At 44.2% G+C, this 20,466-nt stretch overlaps 1 protein-coding gene across 1 annotated transcript in view; it reads left to right on the plus strand.

Moving 5' to 3' along the window:
* The window catches only part of Ap3s2 (adaptor related protein complex 3 subunit sigma 2), a 46,685-nt gene that overhangs the window by 4,803 nt on the left and 21,416 nt on the right, over positions 1-20,466 (plus strand). Inside the window, exons 2-4 of the mRNA XM_057756661.1 lie at positions 1,752-1,843; positions 2,577-2,688; positions 8,713-8,784. Of these exons, the coding sequence (XP_057612644.1) occupies positions 1,752-1,843; positions 2,577-2,688; positions 8,713-8,784 (276 nt within the window). The remainder of the gene's footprint in view (positions 1-1,751; positions 1,844-2,576; positions 2,689-8,712; positions 8,785-20,466) is intronic.

Consider the following 20,466-nt stretch of genomic DNA (forward strand, 5'->3'; position numbering starts at 1 on the left):
CTTGTTAGAGCTTGTAGGAGTAGTCTCAGGCTCTAGCCCAGGCATATAAAGAGGAACCTGCATTTAAACATCATCCCTGACTGATTGATCCCACATTACAATGTGAGAAGACTATCTAGAGGGTTAAATTTTCTTTTTAGATTTATTTATTTTATGTGTGTGACTGTTTTGCCTGAAGTTATGTGTGTCTACAACATATGTACCTGGTGCCATTGGAGGTCAGAAGAGGGCATTGGATCCCTTGGGACTGGATTAACTAATGGTTGTTAGCCATCCTGTGGCTACTGGGAATTGAACCTAGGTCCTCTGTAAGAGCAGCAAATGCTTTTAAAGACTAAACCAATTCTCCAGCTCCTGATCTCGAGTTTTGTTGTTGTTGTAGGTTTTTTGTTTGTTTGCTTGATTGGTTGGTTGGTTTGGTTTTTCAAGACAGGGGTTCTTTGTGTAGCCTTAGCTATCTTGGAACTTACTCTGAAGACCAGGGTGATCTAGAACTCACAGAGATCTGCCTGCCTCTGCCTCCAAGGCATGTACCACCATTGCTGGTCTCTCTTCTAGAGTTTTTAACTACCTAGTTTCTGTCTAGTTTTTCCCTAATCCTTTTTGTTTGTGTATCCCTGGCTGACCTGGATCTTACTGTGTAGACCCGGCTGGCCTTAAACTCACAGGTCCTCTTGCTTCTTGCTGATATTAAAGCACTACCATTCCTACCCCGACCCCCACCTTTATACAGGGTCTCACGTTCCTCCTGCCTTCACTTACCAAATGCTGGGATTACAGACTTGCTCTACTGCAGTGGGCTTTCTTTCTCTGCTCCTCTCTACCCCTCCTGACTCTTCCCTCTGTTTTGTTTTGTTGAACTAGTACAGTTCAAGCTGGCCTGGAATTCACCATATAAACCAGGCTGTCCTTCAATTCAGTGACAGTCCTGCCTTAGCCTCCAGCATGCTGGACTTGCAGAAGTGAGCCATCACACATGACTTTTTATAAAACTCATACATGTAAGTGGAAATCAAATGTGATTTATCAAGAGTTACATTCACAGTTGAGGTTTCTCAAGATTGCGAGTGACTATTAAGTGGGAAAAGTTTATTTGTAGTTTTGTTTAGTTGCCCAAAATTCAGATCTGCAAATATAGCATTTTCTGTTTCTCCCAATTGCTGGTGAGCAAAACAGCATCTTATATGTAGCACTGGTATTACAGTTTAAAAACACTGACAAATTTATCTTTGAGGCAATGTACATGATTACATCTTGACCTTCACATAGTGCTGGAACTTTGAGATTTGTTAATTACACAGTATAGATATTTTTTTCAGGGGAAAAAAAAAAGCTGGGCAGTGATGGTATGTACCTTTAATCCCAGCTCCCAGGAGACAGAGGTGGGTGGATCTCTGTTTAAGGCCAGTTCTATGGAACTAGTTTCAGGACAAGGCTTCACAAAGAAACCCTGTCTCAAAAAAAACCAAACAAACAAACAAAACAAAACAAAACTTGAGGATCTTTGTGAGTCTATGAATTCTGATTCCTTATTTATAAAATGGCAATATTTGTGACTGAGATACATAGGTAAATAAGCCACCTTAATCTCTGGAGCCCTGTCTCTCCCGTAGTCATTCTCGTTCTCCCTGTGTTTATACATTATCTTTTCCAGTTGTCCTCAGTGTGAATCCCCTTTTCTGCATAGCTGTCCTTATTGACGGACACTCTGTTTCTCACTTGCCCCAACCCGGTTTTTTGTTGTTCCACAGCCAGAAGAAATTCAGCAGCAGATTGTTCGAGAGACTTTCCATCTGGTCCTCAAGCGGGATGACAACATCTGTAACTTCTTAGAAGGTGGAAGGTAAGCCATCAGCTTCAGGTCACCAGCCCCTAGTCCCCAGAGCCATGTTTGGGGGCCTTCGTTTCTTTTGTTTCTTCTGGTACCCTCAGGGATCAGTGGCTACCTGATGCAGTGTAACCTGTGTGTGGGAGGGGGTGTTGTTAAGACTGGCTTTCTCTGTGTAGCTCCGGCTAGCCCTGAACTTGGAGGTCTGCTACCTCTACCTCCTGAGTGCTGGGATTAAAGGTGCACACCACTACACCAGACCCATATAACCTGCTCTTAGCATGAGCTGCTCAGGGAGACAGCCTGGCTCTCTTTGGGAGACACTTGCTTTACTGGGCTTCAGTCATCACTCTGAATTTTTTTTAATTAATTTATTTTTATTTTATGTCCACTGGTGTTTTGTCATCGTGGATGTCAGACCCTCTGCAACAGGAGTTACAGTTGTCAGCTGCCGTGTGGGTGCTGGGGATTGGACCTGGTGCTGTGGAACACCAGTTGGTGCTCTTAACCCCTGAGCCATCTCTCTGATGTTTGGGTCACTGGCAGGATAGGTAAAAAGAAAGCTATAGGGTGAAGTCAAGTGGCTTTAAGTTCCTCTCCCAAACTTAGTTGTTGTCCATGTGAGACATGCCGTTCTGAGTGGCCAGCCTTCCTCTTTGTTAGGCCCATTTCCCTTCTTTGGTGTGGGGTTCTCGGATATGCTTACTTAAGATCTGAGTTCTCAACTGTTCACTCCTGTCTCCCGCAGTCTGATTGGTGGTGCTGACTACAAACTGATTTACCGGCACTATGCCACCCTCTACTTCGTATTTTGTGTGGATTCCTCAGAGAGTGAACTTGGGATCTTGGACCTTATCCAGGTATGTGTAGTCATCAGATAATGGAAGCAACTTTCAGAGTTCCACGGGGGTTTTGTGTAATCTGCCTTGGTTGGATCCTTTTTTCAGTCTCCTCTGTTGGACTAGAAGTCCAAACATCAGGGAGGAGATGCTCCAGACACCACTCACACAGCCACAATTGATGCAAAAGCGAGAGGATTTTTATTCTGTCATGACAGGGCCCTTCAGGTTTAGGATATGAAGAACATCCAATAGCTGTTACAGTCCATGTTTTAAAGCAAAAAGCCACAGACACAAGTGGGACCTGTAGATTGTTTTCCAACTTATTGGATTGGCTTATTCAAAGGGTTACTAGCAGTGATTGGTCTATTCCAGGGCAGGAGAATAGCTGTGTGATCAGGGGAGATAAGGGAGAGCATCTGTGGGCCTTCCTGACCTTGGTCCAGTGACTAAATCAATACATCAGGAACTGAGTCAACATCTGTGGGTTGTATTTGCCTCAATTCCCAGAATGGAGTTATGTTTGAAGATTATTTACAAGGACACAGAAGGATGAGCAGTCCAGCATGTGTGTGTGTGGGTGACTGTCCCATTTAAGGTTTTAGAAAAATGTCTTAGGGTTGAGGGGGCTTACAAATGCATTTAGTCTTTCACCTCACCAACGTTGGTCAGAGTTGCCCAGTGTCCACCAGGTGGTGCTCTGGGACCGCGCCTGAGCAACCTTCCAGTTGGTTTCTGCCCAGCCCTTGGTTTTTAATGTTTTGGGTTTCCTTTCACCTCTGAAACCAAACTACATTGACGTATTTATACAAGACACGTGCACTTGTGTTTGTGTAGCTGCTTGTGGAGGCCAGAGATTGACATCTGATACCTTCCTCAGCCAAAGAAAGATTCAGCTAAGACAGTCTTGCCAGCAAGCCCCAGTCATCATCTTAGTGTTTGCAAATTAACTTTTTATGATGTACCTGATACTGATTCCTGTAAAAGTATAGAATTGGACCAGCTGTGGCAGTCCATTCCCTAATCCCAGCACTCAGGGAAACAGGCAGGAGAATCACTGCCAAGTTCAAGACTCCATCTGGTAACACAGTGAGTTCCAGCCAGCCAATACTACTTAGTGAGACTCACAGCAGCAACAAACAAAAATTGCAAAATCATAAAAGAAGAACATAAAGTCATATTCGGTGTAATTGTTGGGAGGTCACGCAACAACAACAGCAATCTCAAAGGAGGAATCAGTGGATCAGATACGAAAGCAAGTCCAGTTCTACCAGGAGGTCTTCAAGAGCCAGGAAAGGGAAACTCAGGGGAGAAAGTAAAGCACTAAGTGTGCTGTGTGCCAACACCTAGCCACTGAGTAGCTACAGCTGACAACAACTCAGTCCCCGCCAGCTTAAAAAGTTATAAATGTGTACATTTTAATTAAGTGTGTTTGTGGGAGAGAGAGAAAGAGAGGGGTGTGCACAAGAGCGTGAGTGCCCTGGTGCAGGTTTACAGGGCTGTCTTGTTAGGGTTTCTCTGGCTTGTGATAAACACCAGGATGAAAAGCAGCTTATGAGGAAATGGTTTATTTCAACTAACAGTTCCGCACCACAGTCCGTTACTGAGGGAAGTCAGGGAAGAAACTCAAGCTGGGCAGGAATCTGGAGACAGGAGCTGATGTAGAAGCCACCAAGAGTGCTGCTGACTGGCTTGCTTTCCATGACTAGCTTAACCTGCTTTTAGATAATCTAAGATCACTAGCCCATCAGTGGTTCCACCTACAGTGAGTGAGCTGGGCTTTCTTGTCAAGAAAATGCCCTACTGGCTTGCCCATATTGCCCATAGGCCAATGTGGTGACTAGCTGACATAAAGCTAGCTAGCTCCGGGGGGCTGGAGAGATGGCTCAGAGGTTAAGAACACTGGCTGCTCTTCCAGAGGTCCTGAGTTCAATTCCCAGCAACCACCATGATGGCCCACAGCCATCTATAATGAGATCTGGTGCCTTCTTATGGCATGTGTATATATAATAAATAAACAAACTTAAAAAAAAAAAAAGGTAGCCAGCACCAGGTCAGAACTATCTTGTGGGAGTCAGTTCTCTCCCTCTACCCTGAGTCCAGGCTTGTCAGCAAGCACCTTTACCCGAGTAGCCATCTTGCTAGCTAGCCTTATGCTTTTGTTTTTTTTTGTGTTGCAATATTTTAATTCTTAAGGTTTTAGGACAGATTCTGATACATAGTAAGAAAAATCTGTCCTTGTTATCACTATTTTCTCAGAGTATTCTTTCATATTTTTCAGAAATGATTGATTTGGAATATGTACGTGAAGAACTTTTCAATTTGGTAAAAATTTCCAGTATTTCCAGGGTTTCTCTGTGTAGCCCCTAGCTGTCCTAGAACTTGCTTTGTAGACCAGTCTGGCCTCAAATTCATAGATCCTCCTGCTTCTGCCTCCTGAGTGCTGGGCTTAAAGGTGTGCACCACCACTACTCCAGCTTTAACTACAAAACTACTATTTCTTTTTTGTTGTTTTGTTTTAATTTTTTTAGATTTGTCTATTTAATTTTAATGAGTATCAATGTTTTACGTGGATGTATGTCTGTGTGTCATGTGCATGCCAGTGCCTCCTGAGGTAAGAAGAGGGCTTTAGATTCCTGGAATTGTGGTGTAGAAGACTGGGAGCCACCATGTGGGTGCTGGGAATTGAACTTGGGTCCTCTGCGAGAGCAACAAATGCCACTTCTATAAAAACAACCACTGAGCCATCTCCCCAGTCTGTCACTGCTGTTTTTAAACAAAACATTGTCATAATGCCACTGTGACATTTTTGGAATTTCACATGCTTGCATTTCTGTAAGATATACACCTGAGGAATACAGTTGCTAGGTCCTAGAGTATTAATACTTAATGGCCAGTCATTTTCCAGTATTTGGTTTCTAATAGGAACCAGTACCAGTTATCAGTCCTAGGTCAGGATGTCAGACACTTCTGCTCATTGCATCTTGTTATCAGCATCATCAAGGAAGACGGTAGTCAAGCTCTGGATGGAATAACACTTTGCTAACTAAGGCAGAAATTGGTACCAGTTGTGGGGCATTGCTTGACAGACTCGACCATGTGTTTTTGGGAGGATTGTGCTGGTATTTGAACTTTGGGCTGGAAGAGCCATCAAGTGCTCAGAGCTCAGTGGCTTGTTCTGTGGGAACTTGGACGATAAGAATACTGAAAGAAATGCAAATGGTAGAGACCTGGTTTGTGAAGTTTCAGAGGGAAGTAGAGATTAGTAAGGCCAATTATATGATATTTTAAATTAAGAATCCTTGGTTCTGGTCAGCTGGGGTTGAAGAATCAGCCATGATTAACAAGAGACCAGTATGACTGAAGTGAAACCTTTGCTTTGCTAGGATGCTTGCTGCTGGTCAGCTGGAACTGAGATATCAGCAATAGTTAAGAAAAGGTCAATATCACCGAGGTGAAATCTTTTAAGAGGTGTTTCCTTGGGGTCAGCATACAGAAGCTCTGGTCCAGAGGGGGCTGAGGCTGTATCTCATGCTGGGAACCGTGGTAATGAATAAGAGTCATCTACGTGGTACTGGTTTTGAAGGCGTGAAGAGGTTAGGGTGAGCATCTGAGCCTTGGCACCATAGGAGGGTAGCAGAAGCCATAGAGAAGGTGCAGCTTCAGTTGAAGTCAAGTCCCAGGGTTGAGAAGCTGAGACTTGGCACTGCATGGCAGGGTCACAGTCCTTGAAGAGAGCCCAGGAGAGGTTATTGGTGAGGGTACAGCCCAGTTGCAAAGATTGCATCATTTTGGAGATGTCAGCACCGTGGAATGGCCACCAAAGAACACCACAGCAACTGTGAAAGGGGAGCTAGCTTGAGCCTAGGAGACAAGCTATGGATGCTGCAGAGGGCAGAGCTGGAGAAGTGGCACAGGCCCTTTGGAGCCCAGAGGATCATGGGTGAGTCCCAGACATCAAGCACTGAACTTTATTGTAGTTGAATTTTGGTTTTGCTTTAGTCTGACTGTGACTAACTGTACCCTGGCTCTTCATTTTTGAAATAGAAGAATGTAACTTATTTTTTATTTTATAGGAGCCCACGGTTAAGGGACTGGAATTTTCTTTGGAATTTGAAAGACTTTGGAATTTCAGAGAGGCTTTGGATGTTCTAGAGAACCTTTGAACATTGGAGAAAACTGAATGTTTTAAAGAGACTTTTAAAGTGTTTGATTTTTAAGACTGTAGAACTTTGGGGGGTTGGCTCAGTGGTTAAGATCCCTGGCTGCTCTTCCAGAGAACCTGGGTTCAATTCCCAGCATCCACCTAACAGCTCACAATTGCCTATAACTCTAAGATCTGACACCCTCACACAAACATGCATTCAGGCAAAACATCAATGCACATAAAATAAAAATAAATACATTAAAAAAAAGACTGTGGAGAGATGGCTCAGTGATTAAAAACACTGGCTGTTCTTCTAGAGGTCCTGAGTTCAATACCTAGTAACCACATGGTGGCTCACAACCATCTATAATGAGATCTGGCTTATTCTTCTGGCCTGCAGGCATACATGCAGATGGAACACTGCATATATTAAATAAAGAAATCTTTTTTAAAAAAGATTTATTATGTATACAACATTCTGCCTCGATGTATGCCCACACGGCCAGAGGAGGGTGCCAGATATCAGTACAGATGGTTGTGAGCCACCATGTGGTTGCTGGGAATTGAACTCAGGACCTCTGGAAGAGCAGCCAGTGCTCTTAACCTCTGAGCCATCTCTCCAGCCCCTAAATAAAGAAATCTTAAAGAAAAAAAAAAAAAAAAGACTGGGACTTTTAAAAGTTGAAACTGGCTGGAGAAATGCTCAGTGGTTAAACATATTGTTCTTGCAAATGACCCAAGTTTAATTCTCAGCACCTGCCTCAGGCAGCTTACAACTGCCTGGATCTCCAGCTTCAGGGAGCCGACACCTTTCTGGTCTCCTCAGGAACACATACAACAGACATACATACACATAAACAAGTTTTTAAAAATTTTTATATTGTGCTGTTAATATGAGATCTTAGGGGTAGACAGATACAAAAGGAATAGTTGCCAGGCAGTGGTGGCACACTTGGGCAGCAGAGGCAGGTGGATCTCTGAATTTGAGGTCAGCCTGGACTCCAGGACAGCCAGGGCAACACAGAGAAACCCTGTCTCGAAAAACCAAAAATAAATAAACAAACGAGAAAATGCATAAGTACAAAATTTTCAATTAATACTGTAAGGAAGCTTTTTAATATATGTGTACTTCAGGTTTGGGGAAAGACCATAATATCATAAGTAGTTGGTATTTTATTCTTTAATGTAAATTAGCATCTTATAAAAGAGAAGAGAAAGCCGCCGGGCGGTGGTGGCGCACGCCTTTAATCCCAGCACTCGGGAGGCAGAGGCAGGCGGATCTCTGTGAGTTCGAGACCAACCTGGTCTAGTAGAGCTAGTTCCAGGACCGGAACCAAAAGCTACAGAGAAACCCTGTCTTGAAAAATCAAAAAAACAAAAAAACAAAAAAACAAAAAAAAAAAAAAAAAAAAGAGAAAGCCTTAGTGTGTCTGCTGGTCAGATTGCTAGGCAGAGAACAAGGCTTTCCTGCCTAGATGATCGGCCCTGGGGTTGGCTAAGAAGTAGGCGTCAGTTAATGTTGGGGACTGGGCTTGCTGATCTGCTTTGAGCTCTATTGTGAGGGAAAGGAGTGTCATGGCTGCCCCTTTTACTTAATTAATTTATTTTTTGCTTTTATAACATTTTAAGATAGCATTGCCCCAAGTGGCCCGAGAAGTCCTTGAACTTTCAATCCTCCTGCTTGAATAGTTGGGGTTATTGGCCGGCATCTCTAGTCTCAGACTTCTTTAATGACCTTGAGGTCTCACTGTAGCTCAGGCTGGTCTCCAGCCATCTTCATGCCTGAGCTTCTGTCTCGGTGGGACTGGGGCACTCTTCAGGCTCACCCCTTTTACTTTCTTGTGTGACGTCTGTAAAATGGCGAGTAATGGTTTTCTCGTTTTCTTCTTTTTTCTTAGGTTTTTGTGGAGACTCTGGATAAGTGTTTTGAAAATGTATGTGAGTTGGATTTGATCTTCCATATGGATAAGGTATGTCCTCTCCTAGAACAGGGCTCCTGGAAGACTGAGTTTAGGACATGTCTAGCCACCTGTGTACCTTCCTGTTCCTTCTCTTGTTCTTTTGCTCTGACCTAGTTCTAGAGTCTTAGTTTTAATCAATTAATTAATTAATTTTTGCAGTACTGGAGATTGAATCCAGAGCCTTTCACTTGCTAACCAGGTACTCTGCCACCAAGCCGTACATCAAGCCTGAACTTGTTTTATTTAGTAAGTTTAGTAGTTCTGAGGGGCCAGTGAGATGGCTCAGTGGGTGAAAGTACTTGCTTGCCAAGCTTTGATGACCTGAGCTGGATCCTCAGAATTCACATGGTAAAAGGAGAAAACTGACTACTGTAAATTGTCCTCTGACCTCCACACATGCCCCATGGCATGTGTGCCCTCCCACCCCAAAATAGATAGATAAGCAAATATGTTTTTATCCATCTACTTTTTTTTTTTAATTTTGAGACAGGGTTTCTCTGTGTAGCCCTGGCTGTTCTGTGATGTGCCACCATACCCTATTTCTAAAAGATGGTAAATAGTTTTGAGAGTTGGTGTTTTTTTTGTTTGTTTGTTTTTGTTTGTTAGTTTGATAATGTTTATGGGTATTTGTCTTCATGTGTGTTTGTGCGATAAATGTGTATCTGGTACCCCCAGAGACAAGCCTATGACATTGGATCCTCTGGGACTGGAGTTACATAGGGTTGTGAGCTGCTATGCGGGTCCTGGGAATTGAACCCAGATCCTTTGAAGAGCAGCCCGTGCTCTTAACTGCTGAGCTGTCTCTCCAGCCCCAGTGTATTTTGGGTGTTGCTGGTGGCTGGTTTTTGCTAAGATCTATTAGTAGTTTTAGCACACAGATATTACCACCAGGCCTGTTTCCTGGCTCTTTTGTTCACAGGTTTATAGCAGTTATGACACCAGGGTAAGTAGCTAAACCTACAAAACTGAAATGAGTTTCCTAGACATAGGCTAGTAACGGTGAAGCTTTGGGGTGGAGAGAACTCGGGAACTCTGATGTAATGCAGTTTGTATCTTGGGGGACAGAGATTGAGTGTTCATACTGCTCTTGGCAGAAGATCCAGTCTTAGTTCCCAGTACCCACATGGGAGCACACAACCAGTTGTTTGTAACTCCAGTCAGGAGATTGCTTCTGGCTTCTACAGATGCTAGGCATGATGTTGTACATATACAAAGAGCCAAACACTCAAGCACATAAAGTAAAAAAAATCTTTAAAAGCAAAACTAAACTAAAACTTTGCTGAGGAGCAGCATAGTAAATAATACATCTGCAACATCACTCGAGATCACATGCAAGACGCTCTTAGGAAAGTCTGTTTGGACAGATTGACACAGGTCCAAGTAGTGTTCTCAGATTTGTTTTGTTAGCATAGCTATGATGAAGCCTGTGTCCTCATGTGCCAAGTTAAACAGGAGACAGCTCACAGGAAGACAGTAATGTTATTCGTCCAGCTGGCACATGCTGTCCTCAGTGATGTTAACTGGCAAATCAGCCAGTGACCTTCCAGTGATCCATGGCTTTGGGAAGGAATTGTAATTTAAAAAAAAAAAAATCCTCATTTTTTATTATTTATTTTATGTGTATGGGTATTTTACCTGCATGTTTGTTTGTATGCCACTTGTGCAGTGCCCATGGAGGTCAGAAAAGGGTGTTGGATCTCTTGGAACTGGAGTTACAAGATGGTTATGACCCATCATGTAGGTGCTGGGAATCAGACCTGCATCTTCTAGAAGAGAAGTCGGTGCTCTTAACTCCTGAGCCATCTCTCCAGCCTCCCTTGTTTTGATAAAACTGCATTGTTACGAGCATAATTTTATTAGTTTGTTATGATCATGACAGCAAGAGTTTTTAGACTCGTCCCTGCTAGCATTACTGTGCCAAACACTTCCTGGCCATTTTCCAGTGGCTTCTCTTCTTTTTCTTCTCTGTTGACTGAACCAGGGTTCTATTTGAATGTAATGTGTATTTTTTACAATAAAACTGCATCCATTATGTATCTTTTCACTTCTTTTGGGGAAAGTGTTTGAGATCGGCTGTCTCTGAACTTCCCATAGCCTGTTATGTAGGTGACTTCAAACCTCTGATAATCCTCCTGCCTCACCTCTCAAGTCTAGGATTACAGACATGAGCTGCCACATCTAGCTCTATTTTTCCATTTCTTTAGCTATGTCAATTAAAGCCACGTGATGGTGACTCTTGCCTCAATCCTAGCACTCAGGAGGCAGAGGGAGTCGATATTTGTGAGTTCTAGGCCAACCTAGACTATAGAGTGAGTTCTAGGACAACCAGGACTACACAGAAAAACTGTCTTAAAAAGCACCCCCCCAAAAAAAGAAAGAAAGAAAAAGTCTTGATCTATTAATTAACATTTTGTTATATTTTATCCTAGACATCTATTTTTTATGTACATGGTGTTTGGAATATTAATTTTCTTTTTTTTTAAAGATTTATTATTTATTATGTGTGCAGTGTTCTGCCTGTATTCTGCCTGCAGGCCAGAAGAAGGCACCAGATCTCTTTACAGATGGCTGTGAGCTACCATGTGGTTGCTGGGAATTGAACTCAGGACCTCTGGAAGAGCAGACATTGCTCTTAACCTCCGAACCACCCCTCCAACCTAGGAATATTAATTTTCAATGTATTGTTGCTATATAGAATTTACTTTATTTGTTTATATTTTGTACCAAGACCAGTGGTTGTGTTAAACACTTAAGAATTCTCTTATTGTAGACATTTTGTTTATTTCTTTCCGGTGCTTTTATTTTTCATGTTTTCTCTACCCCCACTCTGCTGCCCAGGATCTCTAGCATTGTGCTGAGGAGAAACGGGGTGAATGGCATCAGGTCTTAGTTGCTGGTTTCAGAAGCACCATTCGTCCTGTCGCTATGAAGTGCAGCATTTGCCATGGGTCTTTTGTAAACATTCTCTATCAGGCTAAGGAGGGTTCTTCCTTGTTCTTCCTGCTGCCTGGGGTTTCTAATCGTGAAAGGCTGTCAAGATTTCTCAGAAGCCATTTTCTCTATCTCCTGGGTGACCTTTGGCCTCATTCTAATACTGTTTTAAACATCTGTGAGGATGTCTGCTCAATCAGTAAAGTGGTTCCAGCTCTGTTTTACTGGGCATGGCTTTTAGAAGGAAGTGGCAATAAAAATACTGCCCTTTCTCATATGTCTTATCTTCAGTGAAGTTCCATAAAGTACCGCGCTGCCACAGCAGATTCCTTTACTGTTTATACAACTGTTTATTTTTAGCTGGTGATTGGCACAGGAAATGACCACTCTTATCTATTGGAGTTGTTGAAATCAATGGTGGAAGAAGGAGTCAAAATCCTATCTTAGTCATCCTTAGACTGTCTGAAGGTGTTTTCCAGCAAGCGACTTCCCTTTCATTTCGTTTCTAGCTTATTACAGTCACCCTCACAAAACATTTGCCATCTCAGGTATATCCTAACCATCAGCTGTTTTGTTTCGTTTGTATAGGCAAAAGACCTATCACAAAACGGCAAGGTTATGACTGAATTCCATCCTTCTTTACTGAAGACTCTTCCCACCTGAGGCCAGAAGCTCCTGGTCGTATTTTACAGGAGTGCACCAGTTGGTCCTGTTAGCTTCCGTGTCACCTCACACTCGGGGCTTAGTCTTGTAGACTGCGTATGACTGAATTTCTAATGCTTTGGAAAGTTTTCCAATCTCGGTGTCTCTGTTGTTTGCTTTGGGAAAGGGTCTCATGTAGCCTAGGCTGGCCTTGAGTTTATTGTATAGCTGAGGGTGAACTGAACAGTCCTATACATTATACCCATCTTTCATTTTTATTTCATCTATTCCCTTTCTAGAGCCCCATAACCTGGTTTTCACACATTAACCCCACCACCACCTGCCGTTCTTAGGTGATTTACTGATCTCCAGATCCTGTAACCATTTCTTGGCCAACGCCACCCACTCCTCCTCCTTCTTCTTTTAAAGATTTATTTATTTTTATGTGGATTGGTGTTTTGCCTGTATGTATGTCCATGGGAGGGTGGCAGATACCCTGGAACTGGAGTTACCATTTGTGAGCTGCCATGTGTGTGCCAGGAATTGAACCCTTGTCCTCTTAACCACTGACCCTTCTCTCCAGCCCTGACCATCACATTCTTATTGTCTCTGTAAGTACATAGTGCTGTGAGCTCTTTCTGATCTTCTGTTACCTCAGAATCTTCCTGATTTTTTAACCTGTTTTCTTCCCCCTTTATAGAGTCAGCTATATTTCTATATTTCATACTTATTTCATAGTTAAACTACTACTTTTTTTTTTCCCTAGGGTCTCACTGTGTAGGCCTGGCTGTCCTGGAACAGCTGTGTAGATCAGGCTGACTACCCAACTCACTGCCTCTGCCTTCCCAGTGCTAGGATTAAAGGCGTGTGTCACCACCGTGCAGGGAAACTACCACTTTTGATGGTGATTCTCAAATCAGTCTTGTTGATCTTGTTCTAATGTCCTACTCTTTGTTGAAGACAGGATCTCATAGCGCACACTGTCCTCAGATTTTCAACGTGACTGAATAGGGTCCAGTTCTGTTGACTGTGAGGTGGCCATACACTCTTTAGACACATCAGGACCATATCTTTGCAGAGGCGATTGGGTCCTCAGTGCTTTCAGCATCCCCCAAACACAGCTCAGGGTCCTGATATTGGACTATGGTGATGTTTTGTTTTGTTGAAATCTGAGTGAGTGATGTAGCATTCTCATCTGCAGCATCTCAGCAGCAAAAGGGGTTGAAATCCAACTGGGTCTTTGAGATTGAGTCTTCAGACTCATCTCAATGGCTTCGTCAAGGGGCTAGATGGCCGTGCTTATCCTCTCTCAATAGGATTGGCAGGTGTGCTGCTGATGGGGCTGAGCCCAGGAAAACTGCCGAGTAGATAACTGAAGTGGGAAAATGCTGAGTGTTCGTGGTTGAACTTCAGAAGTCTGAGGTGACAGGCCTGTAAACTGTGACGATGGATTATGTTTGTCAAATGGCCCTTCTGGGAACAGTTCAAGCAGCAGCTATTCTGCCTTGCTTGCTGGCCTCTTGAAACAAAAGGAAGAGTGAGGGATACCTAATTTTGTGTAAGTTTACTGAAGAGAGGACATTAGATATACTGTTTGAGCTTACAGTAGAAGCTAGCTGGATTACTTGACGGTCTGACTGTCTCTGGCCATCTTTTCTTTTCTTTTTTCCCTTGGCTTTTCGAGACAAGGTTTAGAGCCTGCCCTGGAACTCACTCTGTAGACCAGGCTGGTCTCGAACTCACAGAAATCGGCCTATCTCTGCTTCCCGCGTGCTGGGATTAAAGGCGAGGCGTGCGCACACACACACACACACACACACACACACACACACACCCGAGACAAAGTTTCTCCTTGTAACAGTCCTGGCTGTCCTGAAACTGCCTCTGTAGACCAGGCTGTCCTCCAACACTGAGATTCACCTGCCTCTGCCTCCCAAGTGCTGGGATTAAAGGCGTGCGCCATCATTGCTTGGCCTGGCCATCTTTTCCTCTGTGGATATGCCTGAGAAAGAAGGAAGTCAAGAAAGACCAGCCTGTTGTCTCATTGCATCCCTAGCCCCTCCCTGCAGGTGCGTCAAAAGTGGGGATTTTTGCTTAAAGAATGAGGACATACACTTATTATCTCAACTCCAGAAGCCAGCTGTAGGCCAGGGCCAAAGAGCGATATTGTCGAAGACCCACACACCCTCCGTCCTCCTGTTGACCCCTTTCCTCAGTGTTGGCTTCTTTGATTTAGAGGCCAGAATCTCATTCCCTCAGGACAGCTGACAGCTTAGCAAAAAGGTTTTCTTAAAATCCCAAAATCTGTACAGTATGTTTATTTGTTTTGTTTTTTGTTTTTTGTTTTTCGAGACAGGGTTTCTCTGTAGCTTTGGTGCCTGTCCCGGAACTAGCTCTTGTAGCCCAGGCTGGCCTTGAACTCCCAGAGATTCTCCTGCCTCTGCCTCCCGAGTGCTGGGATTAAAGGCATGTGCCACCACCGCCCGGCAGTACAGTATGTTTGAAAAAAAGAATAGGGGAGGAGTGTGTGAGCCAAGATCTGGTGTCCGTCCCTTTCCCTGCCAAGGGCCCAGACTCAGTGGCTCCTAGCTGTTCAAATCACACACAGTCTCTTTGATTTGTTTAATTATTCCTTATTAGAAGCTAAGGACAACAAGGTAGCTAATGCTGTACACAGAACAGCAACGTTTGATGTTTCAGAGCAATCTGTTCGGAATATAGTCCTCTCAAGAAAATTCAGAAAACAACAAAACAAAACAACAACAACAAAACTAAAAAATGGGTCAGGTGGTGATGGTGTATTCCTTTAGCCTAAGCACTTGGGGGGCAGAGACAGGCGAATCTCTTGAGTTTGAGGCCAACCTGGTCTACTAAGTGTGTTCCAGGACAGCCAAGGCTTACACAGAGAAACCCTTTTTTGAAAAAAAAAAAGAAAGAAAGAAAGAAAATTCAGTGTTGGGTGTTGTGGCACAACTGTAATGCCAGCACTTGGGTAACTAAGCAGGAAGAACTAAGGTAGCTCAGGTAGGAACTCACTGTGAGTTCCAAGCCATCCTGACATATAGAGGTAAAACTCCATCCTAAAAATAACCAACCTGTAATTAAGAAAACGTTAATTGCCAGTGATATCTCTTACATAAGCAGCAGATGAAATAAATCATACATTATGCAGATCATATTGGTTGCTGATTTGTATCACCCGTAAAGGCTGGAGATGAGATACATTTCTGTGTATCAGCAGAGGCTGAGCCTTCTCCGAAACAAGCAGGACTTTTTTTTTTTTTTTTTTTTGGTTTTTCGAGACAGGGTTTCTCTGTGGTTTTGGAGCCTGTCCTGGAACTAGCTCTTGTAGACCAGACTGGTCTCGAACTCACAGAGATCCGCCTGCCTCTGCCTCCCGAGTGCTGGGATTAAAGGCGTGCGCCACCACCGCCTGGCTAAGCAGGACTTTCTTAACCATTAGCCGAGAACCCTTTGCTACAGTTGCTGTTGATGTGACTCAGCAGAAGCTTGGGAATCTATCACTCCAAGAATCTCAGTAACTTACAAGTGGTTTATTTCTTGAGACTGCTGCCTGGTCACTGTGCTGTTGCTGGTCGCTGTCGTCATCTGGAGGTCCAGGCCGATGAAAGTCCACCTGGGTGCTCGTGTGATGACTTACAGAGACATACCTACCACCAGTCATTTCATTAATCAGTGTAAGTTATCTGTCATGCCCAAGGGGCTGGGCAACACTGTCCTACCTTGTGACCTTGTGACCTGAGCTGTTTTAATATCACTAATGACTGTCGCTGATTTGTTTTTTTTTGTTGTTGTTGTTGTTTTGTTTTTTGAAACAAGGTCTCATGTGGCCCAGGTTGGCCTCCAACTCCTTGTGTGGTTAGGGATGGCTAGATCCTCCTGCCTCTCCTCACATGCTGGGGTTCCAGGCGTGTCACAACACGCAGCTCCTTCGTGACTCTTAACAAACACTGCATCTTGTCTTGTTTTTATCATGCCCAGCAGACTACCGCTGCTTTTTTATTTGTTCTTTTAGGGATAAAGATGACATTTAATTCACTAACACTTTTTATTGCCTATTACAAAAGTAGAGAAAGGTTTTTGTAGGAAGGAAACATGGTTGACTCTTGGGAAGGGGCATCTTATACAGTAGCTTTCCAAGTGCTAACACTGTATTTAATATTGATATCTTACATGCTTCCTACATGAATTTAAGGTTACTTTAGGAATTAAAATCTAGTAACAGATTCTGAGAAGCAGGAACCTTGTCCTCTGTGCAAATGACCTCTCTCTCCAGGACTTCTGACCCTGGCGAAGTACTGCTTGCAGGGTGCATTTGTGGAGTTTTGTTTTTCATTGTTCTTTTTTCTTTTCCTTTTTTTCTCCTGATTATCAGACCAAAAGGGTTTGTAAAGCATTTACTTGAAGAATTGCTAAATATAGAGACACAGAGATATGAAAATAAAGACAAATTTGTCTTTTACATTAATTCTCTATCCTCAAGGAGCCTGTAGCTCAGCTGAAAGGATGGGTCACCCAAAGCCATTGCCTGTTCTTGGAATAGCCACACTTTTGGAAGCTTCATGCCATCTCACTACCGTGGCACTGCTGATATGAGGGAGCCCCACTGTGCACTGCTTTTTGTCCAGCACTGCCACTTTTGTCAGATACGTGTGCATGCCAGCTTATTGGATTTCACACAGCCATATGGCTCTTAGCAATATGGACCAGAAGTAGAGAAAAGAATGAGATGTTGAAGGTATACCTGTTTCTGAGACTAGACTCTGAAATGCTGTGGGCAGGATAGATGATGACCTATCTTCAGTTTTTAGCTGAAAGTCAGGGGCTCTACATAGGGACTCATAGCAGGCAGCCCCCTGCCTGAGTCTAGTGCCCCTGGCCCTGACCACTCTCTCTGGGAGTGACTTGTCTTGAGTCAAAGGCTGGTGAGAAGATTTCCACAGTGTGAAGTAGAATAGCATCGCATGAGAACGTTGAGACTGTGATTTCCCACCAGAGACGTCGCTGGGCGTGAGGAAGCCAGAGAAGGAGATTAGTGTTGGTGACCAGCTGCCTAGTGCGAGGGATCCGGCCGTGGACTTCATTCCTCATTGTGCTCCGTAGCTGTGGTGATGGTCTCCAGCAGCAGATGAGGAAGCTGAGGTGTAGGTTAAAAGTACCTGAAACTTAAGCATATGTTCTTTCCAGACAGAATTGCAGAACTTTAAAACATGACTATTCTTTGTGTGAAAATGTGTATTCCTCTTAGTTTTTCTTTCAAAACAAGAAAACAAGAGTAGGAACAAGTCGAGTGTGGTGGTACATGCCTGTGACCCCAGTATTTAAAAGACAGGCGGGAGGATTGCAAGTTTGAAGCCATCCTAGGCTACACAAAAGCTCAGGATCTGGTGGCAGTGGGGAGAACATATGTATGGGAACTTGGCATAACTTCAGCTGAACCAAGTGTGGACTGGAGACATTTTGAGGCTGTATGTGTTTCATCAGTAGTCTTAGTGTCCTTGACCCCTTTTGCTAAGAGTCCCTAGGCACTACTACAAGGGTCTTCTGGTGGGGAGCAGTGCTTCCTAGCCTGAGGACGGGGTGCTGTGGAGTGAGGGTGTGTGCTCAGGCTAGTTGGAGGTTTGCAGCCGTGGGCAGTGATGACCAGGAAGCCTCGTCCTCCATGACGTAAAGCAGTCTTTGTCCTCAACTTCCATGGCACACGGACCTGGAAGTTTCCTGCCGTTCTGGCCATTTTTTTTTTTTTTAGCTTTTCTAGGCTTTTTACCTTTTTTGTTGGTACTTGTTTTTTGAGATAAGGTATATATGTAGGCCAGACTGGCCTCCTGTCTCTGCTGGGATTAAAAGCCACCATACCTGGCTGGCTTTTTACCTTTTAAATGGGCCCTTGTTTCCTTTCTGTCAGATACTCTCAGGAAATCTCAAGTTCCATAGTTTCGCTATGTGTGGATGACTCCTGGGTTACCACTCAAGCTCACTGCATATGTACCACGTCCAGAACAGCCTCCAGCCCCATGCAGCTCCAGACTGCCTGTCGGTACTCTTTTCAAGGAGGCCTGCCTTCGCAAAGCCTCTGCTGGCACCTCCCACTTAGAGACGGGGGCAGACTGCCAGTCTGGTTCTCCCAACGGTCTCTTTTGCAGCGGCAGTGTCAAAGCGTGTTTCTGCGTATTAGGAGTACAGACTCAAGCTTGCGTGGTGGACTTGAATCCTAGCTCTGTTAGGAATTCTGCGACTTTTGCCATAGTCCTTGATAATGGCCATGAAAATTATATGTGTAAAGTGCCTAGAACATAGCAACTACTTAGTCAGCTCATTTCCCCCACTGGATAGTATTGTGAAAGTAGTGCTCAGCCTGTCTTGTTCACATATTTCCAGTTACACCTTGGCACATACTGACTGTGCAATTACTCTGAGTTCATTTACCCACTGTATTGGCCTGGAGAAAGAATTAATAAAGCATTGCAGTCTGTGACATACAGGGAAATAAAATGCAGTCTATGTTAACTAGAGATGACTGGGGAGAGGGCACATACAGGAAGGGAAGAACTAGGTGGAAGTGGCCTGATATTTTATATGGGGTAGTTGAAGAAAATGTCTCATAAGATAGCTTTTTTTTTTTTTTTTTTGGTTTTTCGAGACAGGGTTTCTCTGTGGCTTTGGAGCCTGTCCTCGAACTAGCTCTGTAGACCAGGCTGGTCTCGAACTCACAGAGATCCTCCTGCCTCTGCCTCCCAAGTGCTGGGATTAAAGGCGTGCTCCACCATCGCCCGGCTATAAGATAGCATTTGAACAGAAAGAAGAGAAGAAAGAGATATGTGACTCTGCATAGGACATTCCAGGCCCACGAACAACATCTAACAAGACCTTGATGCCTGAAAAAAAGGCAGGCAAATAATTTTAGGGCTGAATCACAGTGAGGAAGTAGGAAGGAAGAAGAGATGAGGGATGGGAGATGATGGGAAGGTGGGGAGACTAAGTCATGGTTACAGAAGAAACTGGTGAGGCCTGTGGCCTCTGCAAAGAGAAGCCGAATAAACGTAGAAACTAACTTTACAGGTTATTGCCATGTGCGCATAATGCCTGTGTGCGTGTGTGTCCGTGTGTCTGTCCTTCCATTCCTCACTCTTTCTCCTCCCTCTTCTTTATGGCTTGAGGCCAGGTGAAACAATAAATTGTCTACAGATTATTTCTTTCCCAGCCTAGAAACTGCTTAACTTCATAAGCCGTTGTGTGCCTAGTAAAGGGACTGGCCCAGTGCATTCTTCAGGGCCCACGTTGGTCTGAAAGGAGTTCCGTGCCAGGTGGAGCCACACAGTGCATTTACATTCGCTCACTCCTCAGCTTCTGTGTCCTTATCTGCTTGGGACTTGAAGAGTTAAGTCCATGTTTGTAGAGAGTAAGTTCTAGATCCTGTCTCTGACTTCAGCCAGCTCTTACAGAGAGATGCCCAGTTGTAGAATCTAACTACAGGGAGTACTCTGAAGAGCCCAGAGTGACTGCAAATTACTGTATCACCGTGTTCCTTTTGAGTTTTTCAGGACACATACCCCTGAATTACACCTGAATTACATACACTGTTGGTGCTGTGTTGCATGCTGCTTACACAGAGCCAGGGAAGGAGCACATGGTTCCTTGCTCACCAGGCCCCACCTCTTGGGCCTTTCTACCTATAAGACAAGTGGGAACATGGGCATCCTCCCCTCGACCGGCTCTTTTCTTTAGACATAGTCACACAGACAGGGCACAAGTCCATGTCACATTCTGACTCAGGTGAGAGACTGGTGCCCAGGAGTGTGCACGCTTCTCCATGACCTGCCACCCTTCACACCCTAGACTGCTCTGGGCTTTCCCATACACAGCTCTTCACGCACCCACCACCTGTCCTCTCCCCATAACTTTACTGTGCTTTCTTCAAGGCATGGGCTCTCAGAATGGCTGCTCCACCCCTCTCCCAGTGGCCAGCGCATTGCTTCTCAGTAGTCTCCTCGGCGCCTTTTTCCTTCCCGTTATGTGACTCTCGGGTCTAGGTGCCTGCAGCAGCTATGTCCTGACATCCTCTGCACTTACCCACTTCGCCCAGTTTTGTCTTCCATC

Source organism: Chionomys nivalis, chromosome 23 (assembly GCF_950005125.1).
Source record: "Chionomys nivalis chromosome 23, mChiNiv1.1, whole genome shotgun sequence".
Taxonomy (NCBI): domain Eukaryota; kingdom Metazoa; phylum Chordata; class Mammalia; order Rodentia; family Cricetidae; genus Chionomys; species Chionomys nivalis.